Source organism: Leptosomus discolor, chromosome 1 (genome assembly GCF_034619465.1).
Source record: "Leptosomus discolor isolate bLepDis1 chromosome 1, bLepDis1.hap2, whole genome shotgun sequence".
Classification (NCBI taxonomy): Eukaryota; Metazoa; Chordata; class Aves; order Leptosomiformes; family Leptosomidae; genus Leptosomus; species Leptosomus discolor.
The window spans coordinates 4522686-4540515 of NC_141391.1; the positions used below are offsets into that span (position 1 = coordinate 4522686).

Here is a 17830-nt window from a genome sequence, read left to right on the forward strand (position 1 = left end):
CTTTCAGCTACACGATTAGTGTAGAATCATAGAATCATAGAATTGTTTAGGTTGGATAAGACCTTTAAGATAATCAAGTCCAAATGTTAACCTAACACTGCCAAGTTCACCACTAAACCATGTCCCTAAGAACCAAATCTACGTGTCTTTTAAATACCTCCCGGGATGGTGACTCCAGCACTTCCCCGGGCAGCCTGTTCCAACGCCTGACCACACCTTCAGTGAAGGAATTTTTCCTAGTGTCCAATCTAAACCTCCCCTGGTGCAACTTGAGGCCATTTCCTCTTGTCCTATCACTTGTGACTTGGGAGAAGAGACCAACCCCCACCTCACTACAGCCTCCTCTCAGGTAGTTGCAGAGAGCGATAAGGTCTCCCCTCAGCCTCCTCTTCTCCAGGCTAAACAACCCCAGTTCCTGCAGCTGCTCCTCACCAGACCTGTTCTCCAGACCCTTCACCAGCTTCGTTGCCCTTCTCTGGACACACTCCAGCACCAAAATGTCCTTCTTCTAGTGAGGGGCCCAAAACTGCACACAGGATTTGAGGTGCGGCCTCACCAGTGCTGGGTACAGGGGCACCATCAGCTCCCTACTCCTGCTGGCCACACCATTGCTGATACAGGCCAGGAGGCTGTTGGCCTTCTTGGCCACCTGGGCACACTGCTGGCTCATGTTCAGATGTTGACCATCACCCCCAGGTCCTTTTCCACTGGGCAGCTTTCCAGCCCCTCATCCCCAGCCTGTAGCGCTGCGTGGGGTTGTTGTGACCAAAGGGCAGGACCCAGCACTTGGCCTTGTTAAACCTCATACAGCTGACCTTGGCCCATCGATCCAGCCTGTCCAGGTCCCTCTGCAGAGACTTCCTACCCTTGAGCAGATCAACCATCCTGCCCAACTTCGTGTCATCTGCAAACTTACTGAGGGTACATTCGATCCCCTTGTCCAGACCATTGATAAAAATTGATAAAGAACAGAACTGGCCCCAGTACTGAGCTCGGGGAAACACCACTTGTGACCGGTCACCAACTGGATTGAACTCCATTCACCACAAATCTGGGCCTGGCCATCCAGCCAGTTTTTTACCCAGCAGAGCATGTCTGTCCAAGCCATGAGTAGCCAGTTTCTCCAGCAGAATGCTGTAGGAAACAGTGTCAAGGACTTTACTAAAGTCCAGGTAGACAACATCCTCAGCCTTTCCCTCATCTACTAAGCAGGTCACCTTGTCATAGAAGAGGACCAGGTTAGTCAAGCAGGACCTTCCTTTCACAAACCCATGCTGTCTGGGCCTGATCACCTGCTTGTCCTGTACATGGCACTCAGGATGATCTGCTCCATAACCTTCCCCAGCACCGAGGTCAGACTGACGGGTCTGTAGTTCCCCAGATCCTCCTTCTGGCCCTTCTTGTAGATGGGCGTCACATTTACTAACTTGCAGTCAACTGGGACCTCCCCAGTTATCCAGGACTGCTGGTAAATGATGGAAAGTGGCTTGGTGAGCACTTCCGCCAGTTCCCTCAGTACCCTTGGGTGGATCCCTTCTGGCCCCATAGACTTGTGTGTGTCTAAGTGGTGCCACAGGTTGCTAACCATTTGCCCTTGGATTATGGAGGCTTCATTCTGCTCCCTGTCCCCATCTTCCAGGTCAGGGTACCTGGAGAACAGCTGGTCTTACTGTTAAAGACTGAGGCAGAGAAGGCATCAAGTACCTCAGCCTTTTCCTCATCCTTTGTCACTATGTTTCCCCCTGCATCCAACAAGGGATGGAGATTGTCATTAGCCCTCCTTTTGTTGCTAATGTATTTATAGAAACATTTTTTATTGTCTTTCGTGGCGGTAGCCAGACGTTCTAGTTCAGCTTTGGCCTGTGCTCTGAAATGGCTGACTGTAATAAAAGGTTTAAGTTGGCGTTACCATTCTGCTAAAACAAATCTGCATGCTGTTTGTTTAGCTGTAAATAAATCTCTAGGCAAAACTGTGTAAGCAGCTGCCCCTCTACAAAAAGAAAGGTTATCAGGACATTAATTGGTAGCTAAACTTGGGATATCTGAGGGAACGAAGAACTGGAAGCAAAATAAAGAGAACAAACAGCAAGGAAGAGAAAAGGAAAGAGGTCTGGGAATTACAGTCTCCATCTATGCTAATGAATTAAACATGCCTTGAACATAGGGGTCAGCTGGCAAAGAAAAGTTTGTCCGTTATATTAAACACTGGAAAACCTCATGGTGGCCAGGACACTGAGAGAGAAGAAACCTTTTCACTGAAGCTTGTGAATATGTCAATTAATTTAAATGTCTTACCTGTCATGTAACATTTGATATCCTGAGAGTTGCTAATGGGATTGTTGTTTTTGAACATATACAGGTTGAAAGGCATGATGTTATTGCTACTCAGATGCTTCCACATATCATGGTCTGGACTTGTCCACCGACCGGCTAGCACATCGTAGTCTCTCCGTCCCATGTGGATAAGCTTTGTGAGGGGGTCATACAGTCCTCCGTGGTAGCCAATGATGATCTGGAAGTTGGGATTGGTGTCCATATAAATCTCCCCGTATGCTGTGTACAGTATCTGCTTAATCATTAAGCCAGTCCCACTGAAGACAGCTAAAGGAGTGCCAATGTTATCGCAGGCTATGTAGAATTCATCACCGCTGCTGAGCTCCATTGCAAAGAGGTGGCCTTGGAGGTCATAGTAGAGGGAGGTGATCTCGGAGCTCGAGTGGTTGTACAAATGGGTGACCTTGGTTGGGTTGGTCAGGTCTGCGTAGAAGAACTGCAAGTGATGGCCATGGCTGGTTTTGCTAGAGACTCGCCTTCCTAGGCCATCGTAGCGGTATTTCACACTCCACCCACTGGCTTTATTGTAGGCTTTGATGAGCAGGCCAGCTGAATTGTACTCAAAAATATCATTGCCCCTTTGCTTCAGGAAGCCGTCTTCATCCATCTTGTACTGCACATCCCCCAGTCTAGTAATCCTATCCCTGAGGTCGTACCTGAGCGGAGTAAGGCGGGCACTATTCCCTGGACTCAACAAATGGAGGTTTCCGTTTAGGTCATAGCTGTAACGCCAGAGTGGTTTGTCATTGATAGACACTGTCTGCAACTGGCCGTCGGCATCATATTCATAGGAGTACCTAGTTGTATTTGCGTAAGGGCCAACCTTCAGCTCTTTCTTAACCACTCTCCCCATGTTGTCATACTGCACAGTCATCCAGTACATGAGAGACCGGAATATCTCGTACTGGACCTCCTTCATTCTGCCGTAGGCATCAAAATGTTTAGTGTGAGTCATGACAGCAGTGGTAATAATCTGGTTGATATCGTAGTAAATGACTCCAAACTTACCAAATTGCTCAGTTTTGCCTGACACATCATCGTACCTGTAAAGATCAATGGGTAAAGGTGTCTCGTTGATGACTGCCTGCATGCTGGTCACCCGAAAGCTGTTGTCATAGTTATAGTCAAAGCGTGCATTCACCATGCCTTCCTCAGTGAAGCGGAAAATCTGTCGATCAATGAGGGGTCCTATCTGTCTGTATCTGATTGTACATGTGAACCCTTCATTCTGCAAGTTTATGGTCTTCAGCATGCCAGCGGTTTCGTCGTAAGTGAAACTGATCTTTGTGGTGTCGTAGAGCATCTCGGCTAACTTGGACAGCTTTCCATACTTGTAGATGACGCGTCTCCCTGTGCCCAAGTACAAAGTGTGGAGGAGCTGCTCGTCCTCTGTGAAATCCTGAATTACTGAGGCATTGCCTTCTGGTGGCCGGTAGATGTTCCTGTAGTAACCAATGGAACGAATTGTTTCTAAAGTCTGACGGGCAACATTGGGCATGGTCACCGATGACAACCGGTCATTTTTATCGAACTCAAAGATGTACTGTCTCTGGCTGTGAAGGAGCAGCACCATGGACTGGGTGGGAAGGAGAAAATATAGATTATATTCCTGTTTTTCAGGCGAAATTATACCCAACACTCACAAAACCTGCAAGATTCTCCAATCGAAAGAGCAGGGCAAGTGAGATAAATCTCTGCACCCGTTGGACTAAATGGTGAGAGGTATGCAGCTGAACGGCACATCGAGTATCCCCAAGCAGGAATGGGTCAGAGGAAGAAACAGTTAATGCAGTGAGGAAGGTCTAAGTTCAGAATGCTCAACTGTTTGAATCAATACCCTGTAGCTAGCTGTCTCTGCCCAAATTCCCCGTGCCAATAGCTTTTACAGACTAAATAAATACAATTGGTAGAGTTACTTAAACAATGCTTGAAAAAGTATCCCCGATACCTTCCAATGCCCAATTAATTCATTGTGTCTCTGTATCATCTATTACTCTCTTACCACAAACTTCTGCCTGCATGCTTATTTGTTCTGGGATTTTTTTTTGCATATAACAAACAATCCACATAGGTCGTATAATACAAGGAGCAAGTCAATACTTTTTGCTTTTTAAAAGCTACGTTACTGCAGTTGCCTTAAACTGTGGTAAGGATAGGCTCTATACAAAACACAGGAATAAAAAATTCCAGCCCCAGGTATGCAGCATGTGGATCTATAAGACATTGGGCAGTGTAATGATGAATGATAATATCCAGAAGAATTTAAGTCCCATGCCAATCTAGAGAGTGCAGACTACAGAAAACACTGCAAAACGTGCAACAACAGTCTGGCTGGATTCATGCCTCGCGCTTTTTAATTACATGTATTTCCTATGAAGCAGGAATGGGCCCCTTGAAGAAGGCGGGATGTCAGCTGTATGGGTTGCTTTCACATGAGAATTCCTCCTGGAAATTGCTACTGTTCACTCCTCTGACTTTACCTGAAGAAATTTTATGTTGCAGCTAGCTCAACAAAGGAATGTTGTGCTTAAAAAATCAAATGCCAAAGCTTCGCAGCATTAAGACATGCTCTCGGGTGACTGGGAGGAAACTTCTCAGGCTATTTTTGACTGCTTTTTGATGGTCTGGCATCAAAGTTACTATGTGCGCCGTAGTGTAGGCAGAAGAGGAGTACTGGACTCATAAGACCACAGATCAGCTGAGGTGAAGGAGCGCAGCTGTACTGATGTCAAAGGGGTAAAGCCCATTTGCACCAAATGCACCATCTCTGAGCAATAAGAGGATTCTTACCTTCTCCAAGTACGTGTAGCTCCATGATTTGCCATCAGCAAAGATCCTGGATGTAATTCTGCCAGACTGATCATACTCCATCCTTTCTGACATTGTGCCCCTCTGAATCCCTGCAATGTGTCCTCCTGGGGAGTAGGTGACATTGACCCCATTCAGTCTGCTGCTGGGGGACCAGAGGTTGGGCCTCCCTGCCTGGTCGTAGAGGATACGGAGAGTGAACTTGCGGTGGTCATCATAGATTTTCTCTGTCCTTGTCACACGATCAAAGTCGAGGGACAGCAGGTTTCTGTTGTGAACCTAAAGGAAAGAGAGAATTAGGAAGCTGGAAACAGTTTTAAGTTACAAAGACTAGCCTTGTTTCACCAAAAACCTCTTTAGACCACTCTGGAGAGTATCCAGCTGGTTGTTGTCTCTGGATAAGAGGCAATTTTCAAAGCAAAGAGTCGTCCTAATGCTGCTTCTGATGCCTTCAGTGAAGAGAGAGCCAGCAAAACAGGGTACTTTTGGAGCATCACCGCGGTGAAGGAATATTGCCCATATCCCAAACTTAAGCTTAGGATTGCTACAGCAGATGCGATTATAGACCTACAGAAGATGTAATGACAACTTGTTTCAAGGAATATTTTCAAGGTACTCTGCTTATCAAACCTGGGATATACAGTCTTTTGCATTTATGCACATAAAAAAATAATACTTGTAGAAAGAAAGATAGATGTTGTGTCAAAATAGTGGCAACAGTTTTTCTCCGAGTTTACTGAATATACTGCAGGTCAAGCCTTTCCCCTGAGCTGAAATACGGAGGCCCTGACCACTGCAGATGTTACACAGAGCAGGAATTTTTCTGAGAGCTGGAGTTTTAGCTTCACTGTCCTGGGGTTATTCAGTGTTGCATAATTACACTCCTGTTACCTCCACTGCCTCTGCATTTCCAAAGATCAAAGGTATCTACTTCAAAGGTAGGAGCAGGAATACATTTTGATTCAGGGATTGTAACGCACAGCAATACAAAAAGGAGCTGATAATACAACTCATGTTTAGCTGCGTGTGCACGGAGACTTACAAAGCCACATCATCACAGCAGCAAAGCACTCAGCAAGGATGAAAACCCCCCATTCCCAGTATGAGCTTGCCGATGAAGACAGCTCTTTCTCCATCCCACCAGTTCTGAACCTCTTTCAGTTGGTGAACTCCTCTTTTCTAGAAAGGTGCAGATTCTTCTCGGATGAATTTCGAACTCCGAACAACTGACTTGGTTTTCAGTTCCCTTTGCAGCCCTTCAGCTGCAGTCAATACACCAGGGCTTGCAGGTTGCCGAGAGGTCTTCAGCCTGCGAGTTAAACACACTGCCTTACCCTGCTCTGGGGAAAGCCGACACTCCTGACCTGAGCACTCTTCTGAGCCCTGGTCCAGCTTTGATCTTGGCCATTAATTTAGGGTGTGTGATTGAATTTCTGCTATATTTTGAGGGATGCACAAGTATCTGAGAGCTAAACAGCAAGAGAAAGGATGGGATAGAGCCAACGGAGAAGGGGCTTTTCAGCCCTGGAGGGTCGGAAGAGGAAAGGGCAGGACGACTGCAGTGCTTTTGTGCTGTCTGGGCAGACATCTGTGCTGAAACCTGGAGAACGGGGACACTGCAAAATCAGAATTCAAAATAGGCATCTCAGGAGCTGGGGTTGGAAGAGGCAAAAGCACAGCTGAGAAAATGTGGAAACGAGCTGAGGGTGCACGTGGCCCACCGAGGGAGAAGGAATTGGTGCCATGATGTAAGTGTGAAGATGATGTAAGAGGAGGCAAGTGCAAAAATGATTTTCAAGTTATGAATAACAATGCTAAAAGGCAGGTATGACTCGAGGAAAGAAACGGTGTGGAAAGGTAGATAATACTCCAATTAAATGTGTGTAAAATAGAATGTAAATGGGCAGTGGGAAAAAGAGGGAACCAGCCAACAGCCCACTGTAACACGCAAGCTGGGAAATAATTAAAAAGGTATCAAAACTGTAAGTACGGATGCACACATGTAACTAACAGAGCAATTTGATATCTCATAGGTGCTTGCTGCTATAAATAGAGAAACAGAAGCGGCAATCGCTTGCAAAAATGAAAAAAAAAAGCAAAGCAGGAAGGAATAGCATCTCCGCCTTCCATCTATTCACAGAGCAGCTCCAGCCTGGCAGCTGCAGCTTCTTCTGCTACTGGTCTCTGCCAAGAGACCTGGAAAGAGCTCTTCCAGGGCTGGGACAGTAATCCAGGCTGAAAGTGGCCTGCCCAATCCTTACGTCGGCAGCAGTGCCATTCACTCTGCTGGAAGGACCAAATAACAGGTCCCAGGATAGCTCTTAAGCTTAGTCCAAATCTCTGCATCCCATTACTGGTGCCCTAAGTCATTCCACCCTCCTCATGCTCTGGCAAGCAATTCCTGCAGGCTAGTTGGAACCAGCCTCCCTTTTCATGATTTTTTGGTGGTTTTTTTTTATGATTTGTTTTCTGCTGCTCTCTCAGTGTAATCCCTCTTCTCTCTGAGAGGTGCTGCAGTGCTCACACTACCCCTCAAGGTGATGGGCAAAGTGAACCTTGCCCTGCCAAATAGCCTCTGGACAGGGGCTAAATCTTTTTCATCCTTCTTCAAGGGCATGCCTGGAATCATGGAATGCCTTGGGTTGGAAGGGACCTTAAAGACCATCTAGTTCCAACCCCCCTGCCATGGTCAGGGACACTTTCCACCAGACCAGGTTGCTCCCAGCCCCATCCAACCCGACCTTGAGCACTGCCAGGGAGGGGGCAGCCACAGCTTCTCTGGGCAACCTGTGCCAGTGTCTCACCACTCTCAGGTTGAAGAACTTCTTCCTTGTATCTAATCTAAACTTGCCCTGTCCCAGTTTCCAACTGTTACCCCTCATCCTATCACCACACTCCCTGACAAAGAGTCCCTCCCCACCTTTCCTGTAAGCCCCCTTTCAGTACTGGAAGGCAGCTGCAAGGTCTCCCCCAAGCCTTCTCTTCTCCAGGCTGAAAAGAAGTGAATTTTTTGCAGAAGCACTGACAGGGCTGAAAGCTTCAGTCTAATAACTGTGTTTTATGGGGAGCAGCTAAGGTGCCACCCTATATCCTGGAGTCCTTATCCTGGAATGGGGTCTGAAAAGCTCCTGCAAAAAGCTTTTGCCCCTAAGAGCATTTGACAAGGCTTGTGATCAGCACAGGATCAAGACAGGGTAAATTTACATCCACAGTTCATAGTGTATTTGATGTCCCTTCTATAATGTGTGAGAGTCTAATTTTAACCCCAAACTCATGTTCCACAGTACTTTATTCAATCCCTTAACTTGCTCTGGAAAAGCAAGAGCATAAACACGCCACCATCTCTGATTTCTCCATTGCTTCCTATGGAGCTCCTTTAGCTTAAATTATAATTAAACAACATGCATTGATCTCCGTGGGAGCACAAGAGCACAAAAAGGGAAGATTTCTCATGAAAATACTCTGGCAACCTTCAGCAGAGGAGGACAAACAATACTTCTGCAATGAGATCTCCAAGAGCCAACGACATCTATGTGATAAATGGCTGCCTACAAAGCAATTTCCACAGCGAATTGCTAAAACTGTTGGGGTGGCCATATCCAGACCTCGACACCTTGCAGAAATTGTGGAGATAATGTTGGACTGTCCTCGTTAGTCAACACCCCAGGAATGGTTAGCAGCATATCCCAAGAGCCCTCTCTGGTCACATTGGTTCTGGGGAGTATCTGGGCTGCTAGGTCTTGATGTCACCATCAACCTGCTGCCAAGGTCTTGTGAAAAAGTGACTTACAACACGAGTTTCCATGGTTAAATAAATAAAAGAGCAGAGCCAGCAGCTCTGTCTCTTTTGGCTGTCCTGTTTGCTCCACTAACAGAGATTATTTTACAGTCTTCTTTATTGAAAAACTCCAGTTTATTAAAAAATAAATAAGGGAAGGAGCTGTGTTGCTTGGAGCAGAGTTTACCTAACGCTTTCACTGCAGATGGGCTCTGTGTTGCTGTTGGCCAGTGAGGGGTCGAATTTGTAGCCAGATGATTTAGAGAGCTATCTCACTGCTGGGTGGGCGGATTAGAGCATTACAACTTTCCATGGGGCGTCTGGGACAGCAGAAGGGAAAGGGGCTGCTTTAACATATTTGTGCTGCTTTACTGCTGCCTGGCAAAGCGCAGAGCCATGTCAGAATTGATGGGACGGGGAAAAATGCATCAGGGCTGGCCTCTTTCCCTTCATCCACGCAGAAGTCCCTGCCTCGTGCCCTATCCCTGCAATACAGAAACAGGTACATTGTATTATTTCCTAGGGAGGGTCAAGGAGGCAGCTGTGAAACTGGCCTCATCTTGCTGGGAGCTGGTGGAGCTCATGGCAACAGGTCGTTAGTCCCCAAGAACACCCTGCAACCATGGGAGGAGGGGCCACAACTCGTAAAATGTGGATCCATGTGGTGGCAGCGGAAAGGGTGCTGGTTTCAGGGGATTTCCCTCTTTTACAGTGGCCAGATCCTGTTCTCCTCATCTCAAAGGCTTCATGGAGTGATGCTGCAGCCTCTTTGGGTATGTTCTTTCCCCGTGGAGCACCATGTCTTTGCCGCTGTCTCATGCGAGAAGTGGGTTGAGGGGAGAGGGAAAGTAGTGATTTACTCACATAAGGCAGAAAATCATAACATTTCCCAAAATGAACAAAAACATGTTGAACTTTACTTCCTCAAAGTCCTCCCTTGCCAGGGAAAGCAGCAATTACTGGTATGAGGGAAGAGGAGAACATGACACACAGAATATGTTAAATGCCGAGCAATCCCCAGGGAGGCAATTAGCACCTTGCAGGTTTATGTCTTAGGGGTGTAGATGCTGCCATCCAGGTACAGATAGGCATCTTAAAATGTCTTGTACACCCTCAGCTACTTTGAACCCCTGAACAGAACCATAACTGAATCCTTCAACCATGTCAGATGCTCTTCTGCTTCACTAGAAGGGCCCCAATAGGCTCAAAATGTGAATAAATGCTGGCAGATTTATAGGGACACAAGTAACCAGCCTGAAAACTCATTTTGCAAGTGTTTTTCCAACTGCAGTACAATATAAAACAAAGACACATTCTGCGTTTGAATCTACTGTGAAAATTTCGGAAGATAAAACTGACACAGGCAGCTGAGCTGCGGCTAAATGAGTGGAAACTGCTTTGAACACCAAATAGCTGTGACACAGCTGCAGATTTCAGAAGGCTCTCTCCTTTCAGAAAAAGACCTGTCTGATAATTTCGTTGGTTATTAAAATAAAATAAAATAAAACCCCCAAGACAAACTAAACAAAAAGGGTGATGCCAACTGATCTGCAGATATAGAGCAGTTCCTACTGAAGGAGGAGCTTCAGCTTTCCCTACTGTTTGCAGGTTTTTTTCCTGATAGCAAAATACGAGGCTATCGACACAAGGGGAAAAGAAAAGAGGCTGGGTTGGGGAGGGTGAAGAGCAGTACTTGACAAGTGCGAGTGAGGAGACAGGGGAGAAATCACACCGAGGTGGCAGGTGTCACACAGCAGGGAATAGGGAGAGGTGAAGAGCAAGGACTGGGAAACACATACCCTGAAACCAGAGCATTAACATTTGCTGCAAAGCTTAAGTGTGAATAAATGGCTGCAGTCCTTTTGCTGTGGTGGCTTTGCACAGCACTAAGCGTTTTCCTCAGAGGGTCTGAATTTGCCAGGTGCCGAGCAGCTTCCCAGGAACCGCTCATCAGCCCCTGACTCTGAGACTAGCAAGGTACAGGGTGATTGTGCAGGACTTGCTATTACAAGTCACCAGCCTTGTCAGCAGTTAGCAGAGGAATTACAGGCTTATTGGGCAAGATCTTTAAACAGCCCTGACAAGTCTGAGGTGCATTGTGCAGAACAGTGTTTTCAAAACACGTCAGTCTTGAGCACAAAGGACCACATGCTCCGGGAGGAGAGAGTACCATCAGGCTGGAGCTGTTCATAACACTTCACTTTGGGGAACAATGGCAACTGTGATGCAATGCCCTGTGAGCCCAGCTCTTCAACAGGTTCAACAGATTAGCAAGTTTCAGGAATCTAGAGATTTTTCTGAGGGTGCCCAGTGAACAATAATCATAGAATCATGGAATGGTTTGGGATGGAGAGGACCTTAAAGACCATTTAGTTCCAACCCCCTGCCATGGGCAGGGACAACTTCCACCAGACCAGGTTGCTCCAAGCCCCATCCGACCTGGCCTTGAGCACTGCCAGGGAGGGGGCAGCCACAGCTGCTCTGGGCAGCCTGTGCCAGTGTCTCACCACCCTCACAGTAAAGAATTTCCTAATATCTAATCTAAATCTCCCCTCTTTCAGTTTGCAACCGTTACCCCTCGTCCTACCACTACACTGTCTTGTAAAAAGTCCCTCCCCACCTTTCCTATATCCCCCTTTCAGTACTGGAAGGCTGCTGCAAGGTCTCACTGGAGCCTTCTTTTCTCGAGGCTGAACAACTCCAACTCTCTCAGCCTGTCCACCTATGCTTAGAAAGCTCTCGGTGCTCAGGTCTATTACTGCCAGCATCACAGGTAGAAAATACCTGTCCTAATTGGTGCAGTATTTTATAGTTATGATCATCCCTTGCTTGCTTAAACAGCCTGGAGTGAAGGTTAAACCTGCGATGTCTGATGGGAGGTGATGCTTTCCCAGTGAGGCAGAGGACTTGTAGTCAAATCAGCAATACTACCTGTGATAGCTAAGAGACCGTCAGCACTTAAGGAGACAAAAGGATATATTCAAGTCATAAAGGCTGTGTCACTGAGGATGAACAGCCAGTTCTTTGTCCTGCAGCCTCATCTCTATTGCAAACAATACAGTTCAGCCCCGTCCCTTTCTGTTATGAGACTGGGGACTGATGAGATGGGAAGTGGAGTCTAAAACTGCTCACGCTCCTCACTTACCCTCAGCCGACGTCCAAAGACGGTGACCTGCCCTCTCGCTTGCTCCTTCCTCTGCCTCCACTCCACGAGATTAAGGCCGTTGTCGATGGGCAGGGTGACATTCCTCTTCCCCACCGTGGGGTTGACGGTGCCAGCCAGCAGATGCGGCTCAGTTTGCAGGGCCACCTCCATGCCGTTAGCAAGCATCAGTCTGAGAGAGCCATCAGCACCGATATAGTAGCTGTTTCGGACTTGGTCTGAAGACAGAAAAGAGATCTTTTCAAATGGCTCCCCAACGATACGGCTCCAGCCTTTCCTTTGCTCCCTTACCCAGGCTTCATCAGCATTTCCGATGGTTGTAACCAAACGCACTCTGTCACTCGCCTGTCCTACTCACAGTGAGCAAAACATTGGTTTCAGCAGTGACAGTAGAGATGGACAATCTCTTTTTCATTCTGATGAGGTTCTGCACCTCAAATTCTTGCAGAAAAGTCTTATGCAGGTTAAAAAAGGCACCAGAGGAAGAGCCATGTAATACCCTAGCAAAGGATGCAGATTCAAACCTCTTCCTCTAGGCTAAAACACTGGGTGGGGAGATATTTGTTTTAAATCACAGTCTGGCTGAAAACTTTCCATGCTTTTATATCCTAAAGATCCCAATTCCACCACTATATGAAAAAGCGGGGCCACCTACTTTCCTCAGCTTATTCACTGTCTCACAAGTGACAGGAAATTGCACAGCAAGTTAATGCTAACCAGTTCCCCAAACAACAGCCAAACGCCTTCACTTGGGAAAGCTTTCAGGAGGCAGCCAAAATCCTCGTGTTTGGAGGGAAAGAAAAGGCACTAAGCTCCCACACATCTCCGTACATCTGGCCTCCACAGGCTCTTGAAAGATCAGCAGATTTTGAGGCGAGGATTTTGGGAGTTCAGGAGTGGAAGAGAAGAACAATATCCCTTCCACATCCTTCAGGAACCAGTCAGGCTGAAACCCTGTCCTTTGAGTCTCCAGCTGGCATTACTCTCTGCAGAGGAGAGCTCATGAAGGGTAAGAAAGCATGAGACTTGCTCGGTGTAGAACGGCTTTAACAGCACATTATACAAAGACTGCCTTAACTGAAGCTCCTCAAAAGCTGGAAAATATTACAGTTTCTGTCTCCTAGGCTGCTGTAAATACCTAATTGTGAATAAAAACACTCATTAAAAATGCATGTCAATTGTTTTTCTGTTCTGAGGCAAGTTGGGTTTTGTTCACTGGTTGCTCTGCCATAGCTCAGCAGGAAACGAGATCGCAGTGAAATTATCATCTCTCGTCTGGATGAAATAGATCAGCAAAGAGCACGGTTTGGTACAATTAGGAAAAGAAACCTGACACTAGTTGGTCTTTTTTATAGTGAGTCTGATCCTGCTCCTGTTGTAGCCAGCTGGAGTCTTGCCACACTGATCTCAGCAGGACCACAACTCAACTTACTGTACACAGCAGTGATGGTGTGAAGCTGCTGTGGCACTGGGTTTTGCCACTATAAACATACAGCAGCGATCCACAGTGTAGATCCAAGTATTTTAGCTGTACCACTGAGTACTTAAGTTGATGGTCTTTTGACATAGACTCCAGCAGGGTCAAACCTACTCCACACTTGATTCTGCAAAGGGAGAGAAGGGGGACAGTCAGCTGGCTGCCACACTTTTGTTCTTAGATGCTTGGTTCGGTGAGAAAGTGGTAGCAGATATGCTTTAAATCAAATCAGTGACACATCTCTGCAAAGCTATACGTTCCTCCCTCCTTCGTCCTTCACCAGGAAGCAGGAGGAAGCTTGAAGGTCTCTGTGAAATTCACTGGACATGTGATGTTCCCTTCATGTCACATAAGCGCCACAAAGGAGTTATGGAGGATCACGACCAGCAGTGTGGTACAGTGTGAGGAATATAAATCCTCCACTTTTAACATTTTCCCAAGAGAAGACTCTTCCCTGGCTTTGGAAGACATTTCTCAAGGGCTACATGAAGTCCAGGGGCCATTGGGTGCTGTATTTCGTGCTCCTTTGGCTCTAGGGCACTACTGCCCTATTTTTGGCCTTGAACAAATGCTCACTTTGTCATTAGTCCAGAGGACAAAATCCCACAGAGGCGCTGAGGTGCCTGTTAGCTTTAGAGGCTCCTAAATCCATCCCACAGGAATCCATAACCTTCTGAAAATGCCTCCTCACATCTCACCTGTTCCCAGTGTGATCCAGGTTTCCTGAAAGGTTCACCAAGTATTTGTGAAAGCTGGCCAGAACTGTGAGCCCAGAAGGAAACTGCACGAGCACCTCTCGTGCAAAAGCAATCTGCAATATGCATTTCCCCTGACAAACAACAGAGTGGGCAAGACGCTCACAGAATGGTTCCATCTTCATCCGCTGGAGAAGCACCTCGAAGGCAACTTACATTTCAGCTGTGCTTAATACATCCCTGGGCAACTCCAGTGGCCCTTGTTTCAATTTCTACAGTGCTTTCATGAATAAACAGCTACCTCAGTTTAGGAATTCACAGTCTAACGCCTGGGGGAAAGCCACCCTCAGCAGGTCGCAGGCCGCCTCTGCTGCAATGTTACCCAGATCTTCATTTTAAGAGAAGTGTGTTTCTTCAGATCCAAACAGTTTCGTAATTTTATACTTCTGAAGATTGTTAAGCTGTTTGTAATATCGCATGTCCTAATGGCAAGAGTGTCCCTGTGCTGGAGGGCAGTACAATGAGATAATTGACCATGGCATCATTATGTAACTGTGCCTTCAGCTCTGGGTGTATAAATCACACCACAGCCAATTATCTCACTAAAGGGCCCCCAACAGTGGGCTCTATTGCTTAATTAGGCTCTTGAGGTGAAGCCAGCCTCGTGTCTGTGCAGTTGCCAGACGTCTTAATGCTAGTGGATGGGATGGGGCGGGGTAGGTTGGATCTGCTTTGCAGGCTGAAGTAAAGAACAAGAAAGTCATTGTGTGCCCTTAGAGGAACAGTGAGGATGGCTTGAAGGGGCTGGCACCCTCTCAGAGCTGCCCTCTCCAAAGGCAGAAAAAGCAGTGTTCAGGCATAGCAGGCATTTTCTTTTAGGAAAGCTCGCTGTTACTACAGGGAGGGGGAGGAAAATGTGTGTCCCAGAGATGTGGGAACAAATGTGATGCTGGAACATGCTGGTCTCACTTGGAGCACTTTTTTCCTCACAAGGGGAAATGAAGTTTGACACCCCATTGCCATCAGGGACAGACTAAGAGTGAGTTAGAGATGGGGAGTGAAGAAAGCAAAGAGTCTGAAAGTTCTTTCCCTTTCTCCAAGCCCCAGGGGAGAGGAGTGATGGCTTACCCTGACCCTAAGGAGGCTTCAGCCTTCTGAACTTGGAGATCCAGGTTGGCATGGTTTGTGCACTACAACTCCTGCCCCTACTAGTATGTCAGCACAGTGCTCCCCTGCTATTTAGTCCTCTTTTCTTTCCCACTTCATCACCTTTTCCTCCACCTCATCAATCCTCCACTTCCCCTTTCCACCACCGGCAGAACTGTGCTCATTTCCAACAGCCACAAACTGGTCCCACCAGTCCTACCCTGGCTGCCCACCTCTCCTTTCTCTTTTGTGCCTCTCCACACCAGCCCTTCAGCTCAAACGCAGACCTTCTGGGGACAGACATGGTCATTCTTCTGGATGCTGCCTTGTGAATGTTTGAACAGGCAGTGAACAAAGAATCAGCAAGACCTCCAGCAACCAGCTGGAAGCCTCTTCCAAGAGGAAAGTAACTGTTAAGTTGGAAGCCATTAAGAGCACAAAGCAAAGGGGCCAGCTGGAAGTGCGGCTGGATTTATGCAATCCTTTTTTGTTAGAACAATAATGGTAATGATGATGGAGGACTGTACTGCATGAGGACTGCACGGCAAGGTGACCGACTGAGAATGAAGCAGAAAACAGCTGCACAGCAACCACGGTGCTAGGGAATGTGACTAAGTAGGTGTGAGTGTGCATCTGTACCAGCATGTGGGGAGCTTTGGGGCGCTGAGGATGCAGGTGATTTTTGGTGCTGGGATTATCAGGACGATGCCTGTTTCCTGATGGATAATCCATTGTGTGCAGCTTGGCCGGGAGAGGGACAGTGGCCCAACTCACCTTGGAGCAGGGTGTAGAAGGCTCCTGATGCTGACAAATTGGTTGTGATCGTAACGTCATCCTTGCTGGAGGTTTCCACCTGGACGTGCACAGAGCTGTCGGTATCACTGCGGAAGCTGCTCACTTGGCCGGTAGGGAAGGTCACGTTGGTCAGGCGGCCAAAGCTGTCGTACCTGAAAGGGAGGATGGAGTGAAGTCAACAGCATCAACAGACGGATGGGATACAGGAATCATCCTATAAAGCAGAGACCAAGTCTTGAAGTCTTCACCCAGATTTTTCCCAGAGAAAAACGCACCGTCACTCTGTCAAGACTGTCTTGACTTTTTTGGCTTCATGAGAAGAAAATCACAGCTTTTAGCTGAAGAAAATCAAGCAAAGAACAGAAAATGACTAAATAAATATTAGCCTGCATTTTTACAACATTTTCCCCATACTTATCACCTGCACTATGCTTCTTGTTTACAAAAGTAACTTTACTTCCCATCCATTGTGCTGTGACTTATGGAAGAGCACTGGCCCGTGCATCCTGCCTAGCAGAACTAGGAGTTCCTGAATGCTACCCACTGTTTTGTCTGGTTATGTCCTGAGCTCTTCAGTGATTTTTTTTTTAATCTTATTTTAAAAGCTAATGTAAGGTAGCAGCGAGGACCTGCCAGATTGGCCACATCAGGTAGACAACTGTCCTTTGTGAACATGGTGTAGAGCCCTGAGCACAGCTGAGACCCCCACGTCTACGTTTTACTGTTCCTAGGGCCACCTGAAAGGATTGATTTGAAAGTGTTGAAGAGCAGTCCAGTTTTCACCCCTACTGTGTCCTTGGCACTTCCAATGAAGGAGTCCACATAAGCACCATCTGCAAAGGTTTCTGTGATGTGGACACCTGTGTAGCAGCATCCAGATGAAAAAAGCTACACATGTGCAGGTCATCAACAGTTAACAAGCTGGGGGGTTATTTTTCAATAAAAAGGAGAACCAGACACTTGTGCCTAAAGGCCTCCCGAGTCGACAGAGCAAACACATCATCCGGCCTCCCATTTGTGTCACTGCAAAAAGAGGTCACAGACTGAGCTAAGAGCAGAGGGCTGGCAGAGACCTTTGCAGTAACGCTACTGTAGACTGAAATGGAAAGCAGTGGGAAGCTCTGCTGGTTTATCTCTGGAGAGCTGTTGGACCTTCTGATGAGATGTACCTTCAGGGAAGGGATATTTCAATAGTTAGTGAGAAACAGTAGAAAAATTCCAGCAAAAGCAATCAGTGATGTTTGACTGTTTTCAAGTTCTGCCCACATATCATTTAAGAATGATTTATATGATATATAAGGAGAGCATATCAAGAAAACCTATCACTTAGGGATGCAAAGTCAATGGTGGGTGAGCAGAGATGGCTCTATCTCCCACAACACACGGTTGTAAGCTTTTTTGATGGAGCGCTGCGTCCAGTGAAGGGCACCATTCCTCAGAATGATAATGTAAATGATACACTAAGGATAACAAGCTTAGAAAACATGATCTAAGAGGCAAAGCCAAAAAAAAAGAGTTGATTTAGAAGAAGGGAAACAAGGAAGCAGGAAGATCAGGTATCTGCTGGAAATTCAACACAGCAGAGAGGGAACAATCCAGGAGGTTCCTGGAATATGTGGAGGATAATTTCCTCA

At 46.8% G+C, this 17830-nt stretch overlaps 1 protein-coding gene across 4 annotated transcripts in view; it reads right to left on the reverse strand.

Annotated features, from left to right (window-relative positions):
* TENM4 (teneurin transmembrane protein 4) overlaps positions 1-17830 on the reverse strand; it is a 358687-nt gene that overhangs the window by 13655 nt on the left and 327202 nt on the right. For all 4 annotated transcript variants that reach the window (XM_086481677.1, XM_086481675.1, XM_086481674.1 and 1 more), the window contains 4 exons: positions 16176-16348; positions 12066-12301; positions 5125-5421; positions 2296-3910 (listed from right to left, as the gene is read on the reverse strand). In XM_086481677.1, coding sequence (XP_086337803.1) covers positions 2296-3910; positions 5125-5421; positions 12066-12301; positions 16176-16348 — 2321 coding nt within the window. The remainder of the gene's footprint in view (positions 1-2295; positions 3911-5124; positions 5422-12065; positions 12302-16175; positions 16349-17830) is intronic.